Consider the following 23,766-nt stretch of genomic DNA (forward strand, 5'->3'; position numbering starts at 1 on the left):
TCCAGTAACAGCTAAAGAGCATACTCATGCAGTTTGGCAGGCCCCATCCTGCCCTCATGGTTGAAAACAATCAATTCCTGGATAGTCCATCCACCTTTCCGAATGCAGCCAATCAGACACCAGAATGTTGTCCAGGACACCCAAACCACAGTCTGGCACCTTCCGGGTCCCTCCACTCCTCCCCCCCGCCCCATTCCATAACCTTACTCCTTACTGCAAACCAGTCACCACTAAAAGTAGCCGATACAGCCCTGGAGACAGAGAGTTTATAAAAGCTGGTAACAGCCCTTGGAGGGCACAAATGGTGGTGATTAAGAGTGCGGAGAAGCACCATATTGTCATTAATTACAGCCAGACCATCAACAGGTTCATGTTATTGGATGCCTACACTCTCCCCCGCATAGCCGACGTGGTGAACGAGATTGACCAGTACCAGGTCTTCTCCACCACCTATCTCAAGTCAGCATATCACCAGATTTCAATCCGTCCTGAGGACCGTCCGTACATGGATTTTGAGGCCAACGACCCCCTCTACTATTTCCTGCGAATCCCATTCAGCCTTATGAATGGAGTGTCTATGTTCCAGTGAATAACAATAAATTAAAAGCCACATATCCATATTTGGATAATGTCACCGTCAGCAGCCATAACCAGGAGGAGCACGATGCGAACCTGCAGAAGTTCCTCGACACCGCTAAAGCCCTGAACTTAACATACAATCAGAAAAAGTGCATGATCTGCACTTTGCGTCTGGCAATACTGGGGTACATGGTAGAGCATAGTGTCATTGCCCCCACCCCCAAGAGCATGCACCTGCTTCTTGAACTCCCACTGCCTCAAAACCTCAAGGTTTGGGTTGTTCTCGTACTATGCCCAATGGGTCCCCAATTATTTGGACAAGGCACACCCCCTGGTGAAAACCACCTCGTTTCCCTGATCAGCGGAGGCCCAGAAGGCCTTGAAGGGTATTAAGGATGAGATTGTCACGGCAGCGATGCACGCCATTGATGAATCCATCGTTTGTCAAGTGGAGATCGATGTCTCCGATTTCACCCTAGCCGCCACGTTGAACTAAGCAGGCAGGCCCGTGGCATTCTTTTCCCAGATCCTCCAGGGCCCTGAAATTAAGCACTCAGCCATCGAGAAGGCTGACAGACCATTCACCCCGCTGATGGGCCAGAGAGCCGTTGCATTTATGTTTAGCAATAAGCAGCAGGGGTCGATCAAAAATGACAAGATCATGAGGTGGAGAATTAAGCTTTCCACCTACAATTATGAGATCTTGTACCGGCCTGGAAGCTCACTGAGCCACCCAATGTCTTATCCTGGGGAACCTGTGCCAGGGCGCAAGTAGATCACCTCCAAGCCCTCCATGATAGCCTCTGCCACTCCAGGGTCACAAGGCTCTATCACTTTGTCAGGGCCCGCAACCTCCTATTCAGTGGAGCACATCAGGGAGCTGACCTGTAACTGCTCAGTCTGTGCGGAGTACAAGCCACACTTCTACCAGCTGGCGAAGGCCCAGCTGATCAAGGCCACTTACTTGCCCCTTCAAACATCTCAGTATAGAGGGAAGGCTCCCTTCCCTCCACGAATCGGAATGTGTACTTCCTGAATATTGTGGACAAGTACTCACACTTCCCATTCACCATTCCCTGTTCAAAATGACCACGCCCATGGTCATTAAAGCTTCTGCAACTTTTTCACCTTGTTCAGATATCCCAGTTACATTCACAGTGATGGGGGGGGGGGGTCCTCATTCATGAGTGAGCAGTTGTGCAATATTTCCTGCCCAAGGGCAAGCCACAGGCAGGACCACCGGCTACAATCCCCCGTGGGAATGAGCAGGTGGAAAGAGAGAACAGCACGATCTGGAAGGCAATCCTCTTAGTCCTCGTCAAAAGGGATACCCATTTCCCAGTGGCAAGAGGTCCTTCCAGAGGTGCTACACATCACCATGTCCCTCCTCTATACTGCTACGTACTCCAACCCACACGAGAAACTGGTCTCCATCCCTGCCATTTTGGCTGACAACCCCAGGGCCCGGTGCTATTGCACAGACATGTTAAGACCCATAAGGCAGACGTAGAGTACCTGGATGGGACAGGAAGACACAGTATCAGAGCGGGACCTGGCTTGAGCAATGGTCCCGGCAGAGGAGGTGCACCCAGAGGCCCTTGTCAGCAACCAGCCGGTCCTTGTATCATCCAGACAAATGACCTCTGGAACCCATCACTACTACCCCTCAGACCTCTGCCCCCACCACCTCTACAACCACAAACTGAACCCCCAACACCCCACACCCCCCGGAACCCATTCTGACTAACACAGTCCAGCCCCTGGTCATTCTGCCCGCCATACGTCACCATCCCGCCGGAGCCGACAACGACCCACCAGTGCTGTGGCGATCACAGTGGCAGATAAAACCACCAGACTCACTGAAATATGAAATACTGCACAACCAGTAATGATGGACGCTGTCCCACATCACCCCACTGGAAGTATCTAAAAAGGGGTTAATGTGGTGGAACATGATAGTGCAGGAGGTGACCTCATTACACTGTACAGGCGGGCCCACCTCCAACCCTATAACTCATATATATCATATAAGAAATATAAAACTCCTCTAACTGCATTTTATCCAAAGATTAAGACTTTGAAGTCTGGGATTCGCGTTATTATTTTTTTCAGTTTTTCATGGAATATAGAATGAAAATGGGAGCTATATTTTAAGTTCCCAGATTCTATGATCTTTTAGAATGGAAGTTTGAATGAGGACAAGGGACAGAGGCCAAGCGGCATACTCCTGTGCTGAATGTGTATGAAATACAAGTATTTCACATTCATCAAAGGAAAACTTTAATTGAGGAATCTCTAAAACAAGATCTTATGTATTTTTTGAATATTTGAGCGATAGCAAGTGATTACTAGCAGTTGTAACCTTCATCACCACCATCCCAGTGGGTCTCTATGAATCATCGGTGTGGTAATGCCATTGAATTAGTTGCACTAGGCTATGAGTTGCCTGTTTTGTGGCTTGTTCCCCCAGAGAACTTCTGCTGCAATTTATTTGCCATATGTCATAAACAATAGTGCACAAACACAAAAAAAATGCACAAACACAAAAAAAATGTACTTCATTTTGTGTCATTATTACTGATGGTCCTGGAATTTACATTTCAGTTGGCTAGGCAGTTGTGGAATTCTGCAACCTCCATGCATTCAGCTGATGCACTGGAGCAGAGATTCCCAATGTCCCATGTGTACTCCCTTCTTGATTTACGGGCTGCACCCACACCACCACCAAAATGTTTTATTTTATTATTATTGACATATACTTTGTATAATGCACATATGCACCAAAATTCTTATTTGCTGCAGCCAAAAAGGTACTTTATAAAAAAACTGCAATAGTATTAATAACAGATAATAAATACAAAAGATAGGTAGTTAATAAATATTCACACCTACAATAGTATAAGAAACAAAAAATGGTGTTACAATCATGTAGGTAGTCTTTTGTGATGACGTAGCTGTCCATGATTGGTGTACCAATGAGAGGTTCAAGACTTTAAATAATAGTTCTTTTTAACCGAATATTTTAAATTAAATTGCCATGATTTTTTTCATTCCCTTACTTCATGTTCTTAATATTTTATTTGTTAAAATTAATAAGGACAAAATAAATAGCTTTAGTCTAACTTTAAATGTCAGACAAGTGCCAATTAGAGGAACCTGGCACAATGCCCAGGCTTCCTTGCCTGAAGACATTGTCTCTACATTGAGGTTTGGCTGTGGAGGTGCTTTTTGTCCTTCTTGCTCCTTGTCCAACTGACCACCTTATGCTATAACTGACTGTTATACCATAAAGGTGAGGAGAAACTAACATTCATTTGTCCTCTGGGGAAAGTTCAATGGACAGCATTTAAGGACACAGGCCTTACTTAGTTCTCTCTCCAACTCAGGATGACTCCCAATGCTGATCTTCTTTCAAAATTGAATAAGAGCTCGTGAGGAGTAGCGTTGGTCGCAGTACATAGTAGCAACCAGATGGAATGGAGTGCCATAGGAAGGACTTCCTGTCAGCATGAGTCTGGAAGGCCTCCTGACTTCAGGGCCAGTTTGATAGCCTTCCAGACTGTGGCATTTTCCTTTTCAACCTGCCCATTCCCCTGGGGGTTGTAGCTCGTAGTCCTGCTGGATGCGATACCCCTTGCCAGCAGATACTGCCATAGCTCGTCACTCATAAAGGTCACATTGAATATAGCTGGGATACACGAACAAGGCGAAAATGGAATCTAGGGCCTTTATGACTGATGAAGTGGATGTTTCCATACACAGAATAGCCAACGGGAAGTGGGAGTACTCATCAATAATAGAGGGGAAGAAAATGTTCCCATTCACGGAGGGGAGAGGTCCCTTAAAATTGACACGAAGCCGTTCGAAGGGCCTAGATGACTTGATCAGGTGCACCTTGTGAGGCGGTAGAAGTTTGGCTTGCACTCCACGCAGACCTGGCAAGACCTGGTCATTTCCCTGACATCTTCCATAGAGTAAGGCATATTGTGTGCCTTGACAAAATGAGCCATGTGGGTGACCCCTGGATGGAGAACTCATTATGTAGAGACTGCAGTTGGCCGGAGTGTGCAGAGGCACAGCATCCTCTGGATAAGGCATCTGGAGGGTCATTAAGGGCTCCTGGCTGATAGGTGATGTCTTAATTGTAGGTGGATCCTCCACTTAGCAATCTTGTCATTTTTGATTTTGCCCCTCTTGACATTATTAAACATGAATGCGACAGTGAAGAGTGTAAATTTCCTACCAGCCCAGTAGTGTCTTCAGTGCCTCAAGGCTTCTACAATGGCTTGAGCCTCCTTTTCCACAGAGGGATTCTGTTCCTGAGCTTGTGACCTTGCAGTGTCCGGGAAAAGAATGCAACTGGCTGGTTGAGGATAGCAGCCAGTGCCAAGTCTGAAGCATCACTTTCCACTTGGACAGGTACATTCTTGTCCACCGCATGCATGGTCATCCAGTGTAATTCTTGCCACAACTGGAACACACAAGCCGGGCAATGAGATTGGGAATGCTGCCTCTTGCTGCAGAAAAATCACTCCCTAACCTGGGAGTGCTCACTAGCACGGGAAGTGGCAGCTGTTAGGGCTGGGGTAGTGGGAGCAGCTGGTCCTTGGAAAGGGTCACCTGGGTGAGCGAGTTCACATCGTTCTTGTGCTTGGCCTGTTCCAATGATTTGGCCAGCTCAATGTGGTTAGCCAGGTCCTTCTTTCCCATCTCAAGCAGTCGCTGCCTCATGTACCTCAAGTGGACCCGCATGACTAGAGTGTCCCGGATCTGTTCTTCTTCACGAACGCAGCGCACAGCCACTTTGTACCTGCACTTCTTGGTAAGCATCCACAGATCCAACAGGTAGTCATCGATGGTCTCTCCTGACTGTTGGCAACGTAGAGCGAGTCGGTGCCTCGCTAGGACCTCATTTTGCGACTTCGGATACCGAACCTTTAAAGCCTTGATGGCAGCATCATATATTGTGCAGTCCATGATAATTGCATACCCTTTCGTTCCTACCCTCAAAACGAGTGAAGATCTCCTGAGTTCATTGGTGTGGAAGGCGTCGTTCAGGAAGGCCTGGAAGCTGTCTAGTTAGCCGCATCAGGGGACAGAGGGTCTATCAGCAGCATATCTAGCTTGAGTAGCGTTTCCATCATTTATGGAATTGTAGCATGAATAAAAGCTCTCATGACTGGAGGGAGAACATACCCTTTTAGTAGCTTATAACTGAGGAGAAGGTCTTCCAATGGTCTTCACAGGGGCTCAGGGTTTAAGTGGGAAATCAGGGTTATATATGGGTAGATGGGGGTGGAGCCAGTCATCAGTATAATACACCACTAGTGAATCTCAGTTCACTGCAAGGACCTTGGAGTTCACTTAGTGACCTGTCGTGGACATGCATCACCTCCTTACTTGTCAGGAAGGTGCAACAATGACTGCACTTCCTGAGAAGACTGAAGTAGGCAAGGCTAACAGTCACCATTATGTCAGCCTTCTACAGGAGCTCCATCAAGAGTGTCCAGGCTGACTGGATCACAGTGTGATACAGTTGCTTAGAGAAATGGAACAGAGGTCAATCCACAGGTCCATAAGAGTGACACAGGAGTCTCCCGCCCCATCAACGTGATCTACCGGGATCATTGTCTGAAGAGGGCATGCAAAATTATTGAGGACCCACTTCACCCTGCAATCAGCATCTTTCAGCTACTCCCATCAGGAAGGAGATATGGGATTATCAGAGTCAGGACCACCAGGCTGAGAAACAGCTTCTTCTCAAAGGCAGTGAGAGTGCTGAACGACCAATGGAATTGCTCACACCAATCATTTGAGTCTCTAATCTTTACTAAACAATATTTGTTTATTAATTTTATGTATAAATACTTGACCCGCATATGTATTGTTTGCCTATATGCATGTTACGTATGGTTGTGTATCTGTGTGTTTTGCACTGACGATAGGAGAAAGATGTTTTGTCGGGTTGTACTTGTGCAATCAGATGACAATAAACTTGTCTTAACTTGAAGCAACCTCAACTTGGGTGTCAGAGAGAGGACCCATCTACTCTGCCATCATCCTGAAGCATGTGGTAAACAAGAGGAGGTATAGAGAGACTAGGGTATAGAGAAGCCATGATAGAGTTAGAACATAATTGTGAGCCTTTATTAAATACCCAAGGGCTTGTTCTGAAAGGAAAACAAAATCCACCATGATATAATTTCTTCCTAACTCGCACCGCAGAGATGTTCGTCATATTGCTGAGGTATGCATCCAATAGTTTGGGAGCCTCTTGCACACATCAACTCCCCAAACATTTAAGCAGGAACCCGGTATTGATTCCAAGTGCATTTTTTAGAGATGCACAATCTCACAATTCAAAAATGGCTCAAATCTTGATTTACTTATTTCATCATGAGCAGATAAAATAAAAACAATGGATATATATCAGCTTTCCAAAATTATATTCAAAAATATAGCATTTAATTGTGTTGTTTTTTTTAACTCCAAAAATGGTTCGAAATTATCCAATTAAATTAATCACACTTGGAATTTTTTTAAATTATTTCCTTTGAGTTATACCATGTGGCAAAATATGTCTCACTCCAATTTCTTTGGACCTGTTCCTTGCATGAGAACACCATCACTTGGAGATATAAGCATTCTGAAAATATGGGAACATCCTATGTAATGTTTCCATTTCAAAATTGAAGTGAATTCTGCTGGTTTTGATACACTGGTAGTTCGGTACAATTGAATGATCTGATATTCTGGTATGTTATGCAGTGTGTGTACTCGAACTGGATAGGTTCACTAACCAGTCATAATTGAAAACACCTGTCTTTACAAACTCGGTATGTTGTGATTCAGAACAGCAGTCCTCAATGTTGCCATGGTATTTATAGGTGCATTGATAAATAGTAATTTACTGTTTTAAGCGGTAAACATATGTACAAAAGACAAATAAAATATTGTAGTAGTGATTATTTTCAATTATTATTACTTTAGTTGTGACACTGGACAGTCATATAAAATAAATAGGTGTGCAAAAAGACCTCGAGTCTGTTATGTAATGAAGTAATTAAATGTTGTATATTTTACTTGATGCTGATCCTATTTTACTTCATCTGAGTTTCCTTTCTTTTTCCTCCATTTCTAAAGTCTCCTGCAGATCGATGCAAGAAAATCCATGCTGGGGATGAAGTCATTCAGGTCAATCATCAGACTGTGGTACGTGTCACAAAAGGGCTTGATGGGATTTCGTTTTGGAGATAGGATTTATTTTAACGGTGAAGAATAGCAGCCAGCTTCTAATCATTGATTTTTGTTTAATTGCATTCTTTGAAAGCACCTGCTATTAAACAGTGGATGTCAGATGCAGAGTAAAGCATCTAAGTGGGGATTGGTTCTTCAGTGTTTTGTTCCATTATTGACCACTCTTCTAACAGACTTGTTAACGTAAACAAGTAAGTTTTGCCAGTATTTTTTTCAAGCAAGTCAAGCGTAAAATAACCAAGTTAATCCAAATTAATGATGGATTTTGACTTGAAGAAATATCTGTCATGTTATTTAAAAAAGTCTTGAACTGATTAATTAAATGAGAAAGGACTATTTCATTTTTAAGAATAGGTTGATTGGAGATGTGGACAGAGGAATGTAGATAGCATAAAAGTGCTGGAGAAACTCAACATGTCACAAAGTGTTCTTTATATAGCAAATATAAGATACATTACCAATGTGGCAAGCCTGAGTATAAGGTATAAGGAAAGGTTTGAGGGAGGAGGAGGAGAGGGAAGGAGAGGAACACAGGCCCACAGATCTTAGTTGGATATGGGTGGGAGGGGAATGAGAAAAATACTGAGAAGTGATGGGGGGGGGATAGCTCTCTGAATGAAAGAGGAATGGGTGGAGAGCAGGAAGAAAGGAGGCAGAGGAAGAGAGGGAGACAGGGGAGTGACGCAGTAGAAGTTGATGTTAAAGCCATCTGTTTGGAGAGTACCCAGACAGAATATTAGAAATTGGTCCTTCAATTTTTGGGTAGTCTTGGTTTAGCAGTGCCTGAGGCTGTAGACAGAAATATCGGCATGGGAGTAGGGGACAGAATTGAAATGGTTGGCCACTGGGAGATCCCCACCATTGCTGTGGACAGAGTGAAGGCGCTCAATGAAACAATCTCCCAGTCTACGACCAGTCTCTCCAAAGTCAAGAAGACCATAATGGGAGCATCGGATACAGTAGATGACCCATACAGATTCACAAGGGAAATGTTGCTTCACTTGGAAGAAAAGTTTGGGGCCCTGAATGGTGGTGAGGGAGGAGGTGTGGGTGCAAGTGTAGTACTTCCTGTAGTCACAGGGGTAGGTACTAATGGGACGATTAGTGGGAAAGAATGAGTGGATAAGGGAATCATGGAGGGAGTGGTCCCTATGGAAGGTGGAGAGTGATGGAGAAGAGAAGATGTGTCTGGTGGTTGGATTATGTAGATGGTGATGGAAATTGCAGAGGATATGTTGGATATGGGATCATCAGTGAGTACAAAGGGAATCCTCTCCTTGTTACGTTGAGGAGCAGAGGGGGCACGGCACATATGCAAGCAATGGTGGAGATGCATGTCAGGGCTGAGTTGACGATGGGAGAGAGTAAACTGCGCTTTTTGAAGAAGGAGGACGTCTCAGATGATCTGGAATGGAAGACCTTACCTGGGAGCAGATACAACAGAAACGGAGGAATTGAGAGAAAAGAATATATTCCTTCCAGGGAACAAGATGTTAAGAGGTGTAATTGAGGTAATTGTGGGAGAAAATGTCTGTAGAAATTTTTCCTCCAAGATGGAGACACAGAGATCGAGAAAGGGGAGAGTGTTGCCAGAGATGTACCAACTGAAGTTGAAGTCAGAGTGAAAGTTGGCAGCAAAGTGGATAAAGTTGATGAGCTTATTATGGGTGCATGAGGCAGCACTTATGTAGTCATCAGTGTAGCGGAGGAAGAGTTGAGGAACCATGCCTGTGTAGGCTTATAGCATGGATTGTTCCACGTAGTCAACAAAAAGGCAGATACCCATGACTTGGAGAAGGTTGGATGAGAACTTATTGAGGGTGAGAACAAGTGGAGAAGGCTGATGGTGAAGGGGTCAGGATGAGTCTGTTGTTGAGAAACAAATTAAGTCCTTTGAGACCTTCAATATGGTAAATGGAGGTGCAGAGAGAATAGACGTCCATATTATAAATGAGGTGGTCGAATTCCAGGTATTGGAAGTTGTTAGAGTGTTGGACGGGATGTGAGGTATCGCAGATGTAGGTGGGGAGGGACTGGATGGGAGGGCGGTGGGAATGGAGTCGAGGTAAACGAATACTAGTTCAGTGGACAAGTGCATAGATCTACCAGGAGAATTGGGTTTGTGGATCTTGGGTAGGAGGTAGAACTGGATAGTATGGGCTTGGGAAACAATGAAGTTGGGGCTGGGGGAGGGAGATGACCAGATGTGATAAGGTTAGAGATGGTCAGTGAGACAGTGGCTTGAATTTGTTTGGTGGGATCCTGATGAAATGGTAAGTAAGAGGAGGTGTCTGGGAACAGTCGCCTGGCTTTGGCAAGGTAGACGTCAGTATGCCAGACCACAACAGCACCACCCTTGTCTTTGGCTTTGGTCGTGAGGTTGGGATTGGTGCAGAGATAGTGGAGGCCAGAGTGTTCAAAGGGGGTGAGATTAGAATAAGTGAGGGGAGTGATGAAGTTGAGATGGATGAGGTTGAGATGGTTGATGTCTCAGCGGCAATTGGAAATATAATGATCCAGGTGGACAGATGACCAGGATAAGATATCCAAGAGGAGGAAGAAGATTTAAGGTGGGAGAAAGGATCTTCAGTAGGGAGTGGAGAATCCTGGTGGAAGAGGTGGGCACGGAAATGGAGACGATGGAAGAATTCGGCAGAGGAGTCACGTGATGGAGTAGTGGCCGGTCAGGGAATTCCAACCCTCTCTCGAAAAGTTTTTTAAAAAAAACACACAAAGCACAAAGGTACAAGATTAAAATTTACAACAAAGTAAAAATAAAGGTGAGAAGAAAATGGCAGTGAAGAGAGAAAAGTCGAAAACAACGGGAAGAAAAGAGGAAGAAAGAACGTCGGAAGAAGAAGGTGAAGGCCTTACCTGTCCAAAGAGGCCCGCTGCGGAGAGAGAAGCCCGCTCCCTCAGGTCAGTGGAAGTCCCGGGCTCGGTACTACAAAAATGGCTCACAGAGCCGAGTAAAAGTGCACAACCGCGCATGAAAAAAAACACACTGACTGGAGGGGGGAACAGCTGCGGAGTCGATCTCAACAGCTGAGAGAGACACCTGCAACACAGCAGCAGGTGCAGAACACAGAAAATAACGACAACAAGAAAGAAGAGGGTAAAAAGAAAACAAGGAAACAACAGATGGTCAATCCAGAGGAAGAAGAAGAAGAAGAAGAACAGAAAGAAATGGAAGAAGAAGAGAAAGGAAAGACAATGGATATATCTTTTTTTAAAGAATGTATGGAATCAGTGAAAGAATGGCAATTACAAGAATTTAATAAGATAAAAAGAAGAATTAAGAATGCAGAAGAAAAAATGAATAAAATAGAAATGGTCATGTCAGAGATAGGAAAAAGAGTGGAAAATATGGAAGAACGAGAAATAATTGTAGAAATGGAAGTAGAGGACTTAAAAGAGAAATTAGAAGAATCTAATAAAAAAGTTAAAGAGGCACATGAGCTGTTAGCTCAGAAGATAGATATAATAGAAAACTATAATAGAAGAAATAATATAAAGATAGTGGGCCTTAAGGAAGATGAAGAAGGCGAGAATATGAGAGAATTTATAAAAGATTGGATCCCCAGGGTCCTATGAAGACCAGAATTACAGGAAGAAATGGAAATTGAGCGGGCACATAGAACTTTAGCCCCGAAACCACAACCGCAGCAAAAACCAAGATCTATTTTAGTAAAATTCTTAAGATATACAACAAGAGAAAATATAATGAAGAAAATAAGAGAAGACAAAAAGCCACTGGAATATAAAGGTCAAAAAATTCTTTTCTATCCAGACATAAGTTTTGAACTCCTGAAGAAGAGGAAGGAGTTTAATACAGCAAAAACGATCTTATGGGAAAAAGGATATAAATTTATGTTAAAGTACCCAGCGGTACTTAAAATAGTTATTCCAGGGCAACAAAACAGACTATTCTCGGATCCAGAGGAAGCAAGAAAATTTGCAGAACAGCTACAAAACAAGCAGAGAGATGAAGACATGTAATGAGAGTAAAAATGACCACGATCTATATGTATGTGTGTAAAGGGGTATATGTGTATATATATATATATATATATATATATAGTGTGCATACATGAATGTATCCATATTTAGAGGAAAATATATAGAGTATAGACAATAATTAATAAGGGAGGGAAATGGAATAAAGGGAATAAGGAGGGAATTAAAAGAGTGACCGTTGTTACATATGAAAATTGAAATCTTTTCTGGAGGGGGCTGGGTGGGGAGGAGTTACGGTCACTGCAAAATCAGTTGATGTTTGCGAGTGAATTCGCAAATCCAAATGGAGAGGGGAGATGTGGTTGCCCGACAAGGGATAAAGGGCAACTCAGGAGGGGGAGGGGAGGATGGGGTTAAAGAAGTTTCAAATAGGAGAATAAGGAAAATGTTTGATGTTTTAGAAATGTCTTATAAAGTGTTCAAAACAAGAAAGCAGAAATGGATAAGAAGGAAAGGTGATGATGGAGAAACGGAAAGGGAAGATAAACAAAGTATGAAATGGTTACGCTGAACTATATGACTTTAAATATTAACGGAATACATAACCAAATCAAAAGGAAGAAACTGCTAAATTTACTGAAAAAAGAAAAAATTGATATAGCATTTGTGCAAGAAACACATTTAACTGAATTGGAGCACAAGAAATTAAAGAGAGATTGGGTAGGACATGTAACAGCAGCGTTGTATAATTCAAAAGCAAAAGGAGTAGCTATATTAATTAGTAAAAATGTGCCAATTAAAATAGATGAGGAAATAATAGATCCAGCAGGGAGATATGTAATGATAAAATGTCAGATATATTCGGAGTTTTGCAATCTACTCAATGTATATTCACCTAACGAAGAAGATCAAAAGTTTATGCAAGATATTTTTTTGAAGATAGCAGATATGCAAGGGAACACATTAATAGGAGGGGATTTCAACCTGAATTTGGATTCAAATATGGACAAAACTGGGAAAAAAATTAACAGAAAGTACAAAGTAACCAAATTTATAATTAAATCGATGGAAGAAATGCAACTTTTGGATATATGGAGGAAACAACACCCAAAGGAAAAGGAATATTCATATTATTCGGGTAGACATAAAACATACTCAAGAATAGACCTATTTTTGTTACCAGCTCGTATGCAAGATAGAGTAAGAAAAACAGAATATAAAGCTAGAATATTATCGGACCATTCACCCTTGATATTGACAATAGAGTTAGAGGACATCCCTCCAAGAATGTATAGATGGAGATTAAACTCCATGCTACTTAAAAGGCAGGATTTTAGAGAATTCATTGAAAGACAAATTAAAATGTATTTTGAAATAAATACGGAATCAGTGAAAGATAAGTTTGTACTATGGGATGCAATGAAAGCGTTCATTAGAGGGCAAATAATAAGTTATGTAACCAAGATGAAGAAGGACTATAATCAGGAAACAGAGCAGTTGGAAAGGGAAATAGTAAATATAGAAAAAGGATTAGCAATGAAGGAAGATACAACTAAAAGAAGAGAATTGGCAGATAAAAAAATAAAATATGAAACACTACAAACATATAAGGTGGAAAAGAACATAATGAAGACAAAACAGAAATATTATGAACTAGGGGAAAAAACGCACAAAATTCTAGCATGGCAGCTTAAGACAGAACAAGCTAAGAAAATGGTATTGGCATCAAGGAAAAAAGACAAACAAATCACATATAATCCAACGGAGATCAATGAAAACTTTAGAGAATTCTATGAACAATTATACCAAACTGAAAACGAAGGGAAAGAAGGCAAAATAGATGAATTTTTAACTAAAATTGAACTACCAAAATTACAAATAGAGGAACAAAATAAATTAATAGAACCATTTGAAATAGTAGAAATACAAGAGATAATAAAAAAATTACCAAATAATAAAACACCAGGAGAGGATGGATTCCCAATAGAATTCTATAAAACATTTAAAGATTTATTAATTCCTCCCCTTCTGGAAGTAATCAACCAGATTGATAAAACACAAAGCTTACCAGATTCATGTAAAACAGTAATAATTACAGTAATACTAAAGCAAGGGAAAGATCCACTCGCACCAGCGTCATATAGACCAATATCATTACTTAACACAGATTATAAGATAATAGCTAAACTATTAGCAAACAGATTAGCAGAGTATGTACCTAAAATGGTAAATCTAGACCAAAATGGATTTATTAAAAAAAGACACACAACAGATAATATTTGTAAATTTATTAACTTAATTCATGCAGAAGAAGGGAGTAAAGCGCCAACAGTAGCAGTTGCTTTAGACGCAGAGAAGGCCTTTGACAGAGTAGAATGGAATTATTTATTCAAAGTATTGCAAAAATTCAGTTTATCAGAGAAGTATATTAATTGGATTAAAGCATTATATAAGGGGCCATTGGCAAAAGTGACAGTAAATGGATATATATCAAAGCAATTTAACTTAAGCAGGTCAACACAGCAGGGATGCCCACTATCACTCTTATTGTTCGCGTTAGCTATAGAACCACTAGCAGAATTGATAAGAACAGAAAATAATATAAAAGGGATAAAAATAAAAGACAAGGAATATAAAATCAGTTTATTTGCGGATGATGTTATAGTATACTTAACAGAACCAGAACTATCAATAAAAGAATTATATAAGAAATTGAAGGAATATGGAGAAGTCTCGGGTTACAAGATTAACGTAAATAAAAGTGAAGCAATGCCAATGAATAATGCGGATTTCACAAAATTTAAGAAGGAATCACCATTCAGATGGCAAATGCAAGCAATGAGATACCTAGGTATACAAATAAATAAAAATCTCGGCCATCTATATAAACTCAATTATTATCCACTAATGAAAAAATTACAGGACGATTTAGAGCATTGGAAAGATTTACCATTAACACTAATAGGAAGGATAAACTGATTTAAAATGAATATTTTCCCAAGGATATTATACCTATTTCAGGCATTGCCAATACACTTGACAGAGAAATTCTTCAAGGAGTTAAAGAAAATAATAAGAAATTTTTATGGAAAGGGGGGAAACCAAGGATAGCACTAGATAAATTAACAGAATGGTATAAACAAGGAGGCTTACAACTGCCAAACTTTAAAAATTATTATAGAGCCGCACAATTAAGATACCTATCAGATTTTTACCAAACAAGGGAAAAGCCAGATTGGACTAGATTAGAACTAGATAAAATAGGGGAAAAGATACCTGAACACATATTATATAAATGGGATGAAAGATTGGTACAACGTAGGAGTTCTCCAGTATTACATCATCTACTCAATATTTGGAAGAAGATTCATGTAGAAAGGAATAAAACAAATTACCAATTACCAAAACTAATATTGACGCAAAATCAGTTACTCCCTTTTACAATAGATAACCTTTCCTTTAGAGAATGGGAGAAAAAAGGGATCAAAAGAATAGAAAATTGTTTTTCAGGAAATAGATTATTATCCTTTGAACAAATGAAAGATAAATACAATATAACTCAAGATACAGTGCTGGCATATTAGCAATTAAGATCCTACTTGAAGGACAAATTAGGAAGCAGTCTGAGGTTACCAGAGGGAAGTAACTTTGAATATGTGATTACAGATACAATGATAATCAAAAGATTTATAACAAATATGTATATTAAACTGCAAGAAAAGGGGAATGAGGAAACAAATGGTAAAACTAAACAAAAATGGGAACAAAATTTAATATAAAGATAAAAAAGGAAACATGGGAGAAGTTATGTTCTGGAATGATGAGAAATACAATAAATACGAGGTTACATATGATACAATATAACTGGATACACAGGCTATACATTACACCTCAAAACTTAAATAAATGGGACCCAGCAGTATCTGATAGATGTTTTCGATGTAAAAAAGAAATGGGAACAACAATTCATGCAATCTGGACATGTGAGAAAGTAGAAAAATTTTGGGAAGATCTAAACCAGATATTAAATAAAATAACAGAAAACAATATACCAAAAAATCCAGAGATCTTCCTCCTAAGTAACATAAAAAACAAAGAATTTGGACTTGATTTGGATGGTGCACAAAAAAGATTTGTTAAGATAGCTCTAGCCGTAGCAAAAAAATGTATTATGTCAACCTGGAAATTGGAAGATAATTTGAAAATACAACAATGGTATATAGAAATGAATAAATGTATTCCATTAGAAAAAATAACATCTAGTTTAAGAAATAATATTGAAATATTTGAACAAATATGGGAGCCTTACATGAAACACAATAGAGAAAACCTACCGGGGACATTCACTACCTAAATTAACGAAAGGAGAAGGAAATGAAAAGAATTGACTCAGTGGAATTTCTTGTTTATTTTTATTGAATGACAACATTGTTTGACTGGTTTAATGTATCTTAGATTTTGTACTTTAAATGGATGGGGGGGAGGTAGGGAGGGTGGGATGGGAGGAGGGAGGGGGGGAGAAAATGACATTGTATATATTTGAAAAGGAAAATATATGTATCATGGTCAATGTGGTTTATGGTGTGAAAAATAAAAAATTTAAAATAAAAAAGAAGAATTCGGCATTATGATATGCGTGGATCTCATTGAGGTATGAGTGAGGGGGACAAAGATGAGTACTCTACTGAGGACAGAGCATTCTGTCTCCACACTGGCACCTCAACCTAGTAATTAACAGCCTATATACCAGTTAAAGGGCTAGTGTGAACACTCGCAAATCAGCATGCAGACATCAAATCACCCCGTGGATGTACTGCCTAGGAAGGGTGTATCTTTCCCAGGGTCATCTGATACCTGCAAGCTGATTATCCCAGTGTTAAAAGGACAAAGTAGTGACACATTGATTACACTTTTGCATGAATGCAGGAATGTGAAGGAAACAAGGGTTAAAAAGAAAGTATGTAACTTTGTATTCAATTTATTAAATCCTGATCAATATATTATGATCTTCTATATAAACAAAATTAACCATACTTAATTATGACATAATTAATCATTATATACAGCACAGTATGAGCCCTTCAACCACAGTTGTTGTGCTGATGTTCACAAACCTTTATAAATTTGTAAATGTCCATGAGAATGTGGTAGCAGCAATAAAACAGATAGGCGTACAATTTATAAAGACTGTGGGAAAGTTGCAGAAAGAGAGAGAGGGAGAGCGAGTAATGGCAGACCTGCCCTCCCAGAATTCTGTGTAGCAGAGAAAGACTATATGCACGGAACACTCATGGAGGGGTTTCTCTGCCACACAGAATTCAGAGAGGGCAGATCCGCTATTGCTGGATGTGTCACTCTAATATCACCTAAGGAGGATAGCTGCCCCTCCCCAACAGGGATGCCTGGTGGTGAATGTGAAAGGATGAGTGAACGGCAACAACTGCTTCTTTAACCAGATCTTTGAACAGCAATTTACAGGTTAGCCAGTGTGAAAAGGGCTTCTTAGAGAGGAAGATGGGAGGGGATAATAAAGATGGCAGGGGTCAAAGTGGGGGTTAGTGGGGTGGAGGGTGGGTGAATTTGGTGGAGGGAGAGGAATGGAAGATTAGGGAGCCAGAGTGGGGAGGTGACCGGTTGGGGTGTTCAGAGGAGGGAGTTGGAGGAGGAGGGCAGGCAGGTCAACAGGGTAGTTGGGGGGGGGGGGAGAAGAGAGGGTCTGATGGCTAGTGGGATCAGAAGAAAGGGGGGCCTAAAAGTATTAGATGGGGGTGAGTTGAGAGAAGTGTGTGGGGATAAGGAAGGGTACAGAGTGGAGGAGGGATGGATGAAGCAGTGGGAGCCATCAGTGGAAATATCCAAGGCATCATCCTTGAAAAGTCTGAGGTTGGTGTGGGAATTGGCAAGAATCAGCATGGTTGCCAGGATGGGGGTGGTCGAGACCAGGATAAGTACCTGTGGCAAAGAAGACATTAGAGCTCTAGTATGTGGGCGGCTGGGATTGTCAATAGCAGCGAAGGCATTGAGAGCATCAGGAACTCAGTCCTCTGGGCAGCTGGGGTCAAGGTGGAATCCAGCAACAAAAGTGCTGAGGCTATAGTCTCTAGGGAGCCAAGTTTCCAATCCTTGACAGATGTCAAGTGAGTGAAGAACCAGCAGTGAAGGCATGGATCCAGCAGAGGGTAAAGTGCAGGAGATGAAGGCTGTGTTGTGTGAGGTCCAGAGGTGTGGCAGCGAGAAAGTGAGTGTCCACATGGAATGTAGAAATGCTTTCCAATATAGGTGGAGAGAGTCCAGTGTTAATTCAAGTTTGGTTTGTTTAAGTTATGTCAGAATTGGCAAACTTGCATCAAAAATCTGCAATAAGTTTGTATTTGCACACAAAATTAAATCAGTTTGGTGTTTGTCAGAATTATTCCAACATAATTTGAGGAATTAGCGGATACGATTTTCTTTTAAATTTTCTTTTAAATTTAAATTCTTTTAAATTAAATGAGATAGGCAAGTAATGCAAAGAATCAAACTGTGTTGTAAAATCCTGTGATTTGGGGAAAGTCAGAGCATGATTGGAACTTATTTTCAATACCATACTTAACTTTCATAATATTTCATCATAATTCATATAATTATGAATTTTAAAACATTTTTATTCTAATGTACTTTATCCCATTTTATAGAATGCATTGTGTAATATGTAGGAATCATTGCACATTAGAAGGCAATACAAGATCAACTGCATTAACTAAATGTAGCAGGAGCTTTTTTTTAACCAACAACCACACTTGTCTTTGTCAACTATTTCACAAACATTACTTGCTTATTATCAAAATTTAAATTTAAATTTAGACATACAGCACGGTAACAGGCCAATAATTCTGTGCCGCCCAAATACCCCAATTAACCTACAACCTTCATATGTTTTTGTTTGCTTCAATAAAGCTTCAATGTATTCATTTGCTGCTATATTTTTAAGTTTTCTGTGATCACTACTGTTCCTTTGTTTACATTCTTCAGTCATAGTCATAGAATCTTACAGCATGAAACAGGCCTTTTGGCCCAACTTGTCCATGCCGACCAAATTGGCACCTTGGGCTAGTCGCATTTGCCTCTGTTTGGCCCATGTCCTCATTTTAGATCAAGCCCTGTTTTGATCTTTTCTTATTTCTCTCAGAATACTTCATGTAAGTAAATACAGCTGGACTGGAAGGAATTAATGCAATAATTATTCTCCACTGCATTGCACGTGTAAATATCCATTTCCTAGAAATTCATATTCTGTGGCTAGGGCTAAACACTCGGCATAGCTTCATCTGTAGATTGTACTTTACCTCCAAAATGTATTCTGTTGACTTCAAACAGAAGCAGCTCAATTAGGATTAGCCAACACCAAATGGAAATTAGTCACTGAGTGGAATGAGATGACTGTGAAATGAGAGGTGTGCAACTGGTCTCTCTTCACCATAAGACTAAATACAGTATATGTCAGCTGCTTGATTCATAGTGGTAGCACATGCGATTGTTTGTTCAGGTAGCACATATGACTAGGACTCAGCAGCAATCCAAAGCTTCTTGAAGGTGCAGTTTGAGAAATTACCATCAGCAAAATCTGCACATTTCTATCAATTACAGATCTATATCTGCCTGATCTGTGCTTGCTACCATGTTTATACTTAGGGCACCAGCTTCAATGAACCACATTTAGCTAAAATATGCTGTTCAATTTTTTTTTTAAACTTTCAAACATTCCAGTTTCTTCATGAGCACCAGTGACAATGTGGATGACTGTCTTTTCAACCTTTGGAAGTCAGAATTTCCACAACTGCACAGGAGATGATATTACTTTCTCGTTGCCCTTCATTTAGGCCAAACAGAACAATCTATTTGTGAGCAACTTAAATTGTGTCTCCTCCATATAATTTGAGCCATGAGCATGTCATCTGAGATTATAATCAATGTTTTAAGCCACATGCCAAGAAATTCCCTCTTTATTAAACTTCGTGCCAAATTTTGACTTCCAAAATGCATGACCTCACACTTTCCTGAATTAAAATGCATCTGCCATCACTATGCCCAACTTTCCAGCTGTTACATGTCTCTGAAATGAAATAGAAAGTGCAGCAGATCAAGTCCAGAGACAATACATTCTGTTCCTCCTTCACAGATAGTGTTGCTTCTGGTGACTCTTTTTAGCAGTTTGTGTTTTATTTCTGAAAAATGAGGTGATCCAAGTGCCATTTCCAGATCTGGTCTTTAACAAAGGAAAAGACTGAAGTATTTAAAAAGTTTTAGAATTGAAGCTTGAAATGTAATTGCATTGTAAACTTAATGTGATTTTTGTCATGTTAAATTACAATTATACGAGCATAATCTTGTTTTTATTTTTGGATGTCAAGGGACACAGACTAACTTACCTAGAGCTCAGTGGCTGTTTCATAGCATCACTTATTGTTTTTGTCCTGTTATTGACAGTTTAAGCAGTAAAGCATTGATTATTTTATTGGATGAACATCTAAATGTTTCAGACCAGAATGTTTGCTTATTATCATTCATACGTGCAGAGCAAAGTAACAGCTTATGTTTTCAGCTGAAAATGTGATAGCTACATTATTTGTGTACTTGAGAAATGAAAAGCTGCAAAAGAAATTATGGTAACTTTTTAACCATCATTTAGTAACTAGGGGTATACCTCGCTTTATGAAAATAGAGTGTTCCTAGGAAACCTTTTGTAAGTCAAAATGGTGTAAAGTGAAGACTTATTCACTGCTATTGAAGGCTATTTTTGTAAAAGCGAAAACCCATTCAAATCCTTTCGTAAAAGAGAACACAGCTTTCTTCATAAAAGCGAATTTTCATAATTTGAGTATTCATAAAGCGGGGTATACCTGTACTTTGAGTAAAGAGTTACAAACTGCATAATATCTAGAATCTGTCATAATATTTAGTCATGTAGATTATTATTGGAAATAGGAAATCACGGTTTGCCACGATAAAATAATGTGGTAGCCTTGGTAAGTTATTTGATACCTTTGAAACTATTGCCAGTGAACATTCATCGTATTGCCTGGTTTTGTGTGTTGAATATGAGAAGCTTAATTAATCTTTATTAAAGCACTGTTGAGGATGGTTACTTGCTTGCAATTCTTTATGAAGAGTTTGATAAAAACCATCAATCACTCAAAGTCTGAGGTTGAGAAACCAATAGGCCTTTATTCACTAAAGAATAAAGGCTCATCCATACTGCTCGACTGTCCTGCACTGAGGAGGGGGCTGTGGAATGGTCACCTTTATAGAGCCTTTTGGAGGGGCCACAGGTACAGCCAGCCAATGGGTGTGCCCAACCAGACAAATACATGCAACATTGGTTTACCACATTCACCCCTCATTTTTAAAGAGTCCATTGGGTGAAGTAATGCTTATAAAGTCACAAATTAGGTCTCTCAGGGGTCTGGTTGTTCAGTGGGACCGTCATAGTTCTGGTTGTGACTGTGGTGCTGTGACAAGGTCCTGGACAGTCTCAGGCACCATTATGTCCTCATCAGTGCTATGCTGGCAGGTATGCGGCGACAAGTCTGGTGTATCACTGTTGAGAAAGAGGCATGGGTCCATGATTCAGGTGCAACATGGTCAGGAGTGAGGGTGGTGTGGGATGATCAGTGGAGGACCCAGGGCCCCTGGAGGAGCCAGATTCCTAATGGAAACTGTGTCCTCGTGTCTGTCAGGATACGCTATATAGTCATATTGGAGGTTGGCATGGAGTAGATGCACCTTTTCAACCAGAGAGTCAGACTTATGGCTTCTCACATGCTTCCAGAGTAGGACTAGCCCTGTGGTCCCTGTCGCAGATTTCCTGGGAAAGGAAAACATATGTTATTGCGATGTGACATTTGTGGCAGAACATTGAAGGGACCTGATGGAGCACAGCACCTCTGAAAGAACCTTTTGCCAGCAGGAGACTGGAAGGCTCCTAGATCGCAAGGCCAGGAGGACAGCCTTCCAGACCTTGGCATTCTACCTTTCCATTTTCATGTTCTCCTGGGGTTTGTAGCTAGTGGTCCTAGTCATGCCAATGCCCCTGGCCAACAGGTACTGGCGCAGCTCGTCACTCATAAAAGAGGAGACCCAGTTGCTGAAGATATAGTTGGGGAAGCCAAATAGAATGAAGAGACTGCGCAGAGCCTTCATGACTGGCAGCTGTCATGTCAGAGCAGGGGATGGCAAATTGGAAATGGTATATTCGTCAATGACATTGAGGAAATGCATGTTGCGGTCTGTGGAGGGCAGGAATCCTTTAAAGTCAACAATGAGGCACTCAAAGGGGCAGGTGGCTTTTATCATCTGTGTCCTCTCTGGCCAGTAGAAATATCATTTGCACTCAGTGCAGACCAGGCAATTTTTGGTCATGGATCGATCTCTTCAATGCAGTATGGTTGGTTGTGGGCTTTGATGAAGTGGAAGAACTCTGGGGTGGCAGAGATCATTATGGAGGGTTTGTAAGAGGTCAATCTGCACATTGGCACAGATCCCATGGGACAGGACGTCCTGTGGCTTATTAAGTTACTCCGGCCAGTACAAGATATCATAATTGTAGGTGGACAATGCAATTCTCCACCTCAGTATCTTGTCATTTTTAATTTTGCCCTGCCACTGGTTGTTAAACATTAATGCAACTGCAGTCAGTTAGCAGGGTAAATCATTTCCCAGCAATTTAATGGTGCTAGTGCAGCCCTACCTCGACAATGACTTGGGCCTCTTTCTCAACCGACGAGTGTCAATTTCCGAGGCCCTCTAGGGTATGGGAAAAGAAAGCAACGTCTGCCTGCCTGGTTAGGGGTGGCTACCAGGGTGAGGTCTAATGCATCGTTTTCCATCTGGAATGGGTCGGTTTCATCCACAGCATGCATTGTGGGCTTGGCAAAGTTTGTCTTGATGCAATTGAAGGTGCAAGAGCCTCCACCATTAGAGGAAAGGATGTGGATTTGATGAGGGGGCAGACCTTGTCTGCATAATTAGGGGCCCATTGGGCATAATAAGAGAAGAACCCAAGACACTTTTTTTAGGGTTTTAAGGTTGTGGGGAAATGGAAGTTCCAGGAATGGCCACATCCGGTCAGGGCTTGGGCCAATGACTCCTTTCTCAGTGGCACAGGCAAGGATGGCAAGGCAGGTTGTGTGAAATATGCACTTGGCCTTATTATACATTGTGGGCAACTGGGTCGTTGGCCGTGTAAGATGAAGGGGGGAGCTGGGGGTGGGTGGAGCGCAGTGATCGATTTGAAAATTGCTGGTTATAAAGAGTGAGGGGCGTGTGGCACCCCTCGAACTCCATCGTCGTGCTTTTAAGGTGACATCGAAAATAAAGTCCCAATAGCATGCAGCGCAGAGCTGCGACATTACCAAAAGTTTAAAGCAGTGGTTCTCAACCTTTTTCTTTCCACTCACATACCACTTTAAGTAATCCCTATGCCATTGGTGCTCTGTGATTAGTAAGGGATTGCTTAAGGTGGTATGTCAGTGGAAAGAAAAAAGTTGAAAACCACTGTTTTAATCTTACCTAATTGACTCATTATGTGCATGGTTTCATAACTCCAAAGGAAATGGGCCAATGACAATTTTTCTCAAGCAAAATATTTCAGTAACAATTGGGTCTAGAGCAGTGATTCTCAACCTTCCCTTCCCACTCACATACCACTTTAAGCAATCCCTTACTAATCACAATACACTTATGGCATAGGGATTATTTAAAGTGGAATGTGAGTGGAAATAAAAAGGTGAGAACCACTGCTCTGGTGCTTTCCCACACCACAGAAGAAGCACTTCGTGTGCTCCCAGAACACCGCAGCTGTGGTCGGGTCACAGACGGAACCGGGCAAAAGTGGTGGACAGCATCCCAGCGACATAGGCATCCCTGATCAGGTCCTCAGTGTACTCAGCAGTGGTCACGGCCTTACATTCACAGGCCCTTCCAAGGGCTCTGAGG

General features: G+C 41.1%; 1 protein-coding gene across 7 annotated transcripts in view; it reads left to right on the top strand.

The window, feature by feature from the left end:
- cnksr2a (connector enhancer of kinase suppressor of Ras 2a) overlaps nucleotides 1–23,766 on the top strand; it is a 489,894-nt gene that overhangs the window by 250,837 nt on the left and 215,291 nt on the right. For all 7 annotated transcript variants that reach the window (XM_069889984.1, XM_069889985.1, XM_069889987.1 and 4 more), the window contains one exon: nucleotides 7,723–7,791. In XM_069889984.1, the coding sequence (XP_069746085.1) occupies nucleotides 7,723–7,791 (69 nt within the window). The remainder of the gene's footprint in view (nucleotides 1–7,722; nucleotides 7,792–23,766) is intronic.

Source organism: Narcine bancroftii, chromosome 7 (assembly GCF_036971445.1).
Source record: "Narcine bancroftii isolate sNarBan1 chromosome 7, sNarBan1.hap1, whole genome shotgun sequence".
Classification (NCBI taxonomy): domain Eukaryota; kingdom Metazoa; phylum Chordata; class Chondrichthyes; order Torpediniformes; family Narcinidae; genus Narcine; species Narcine bancroftii.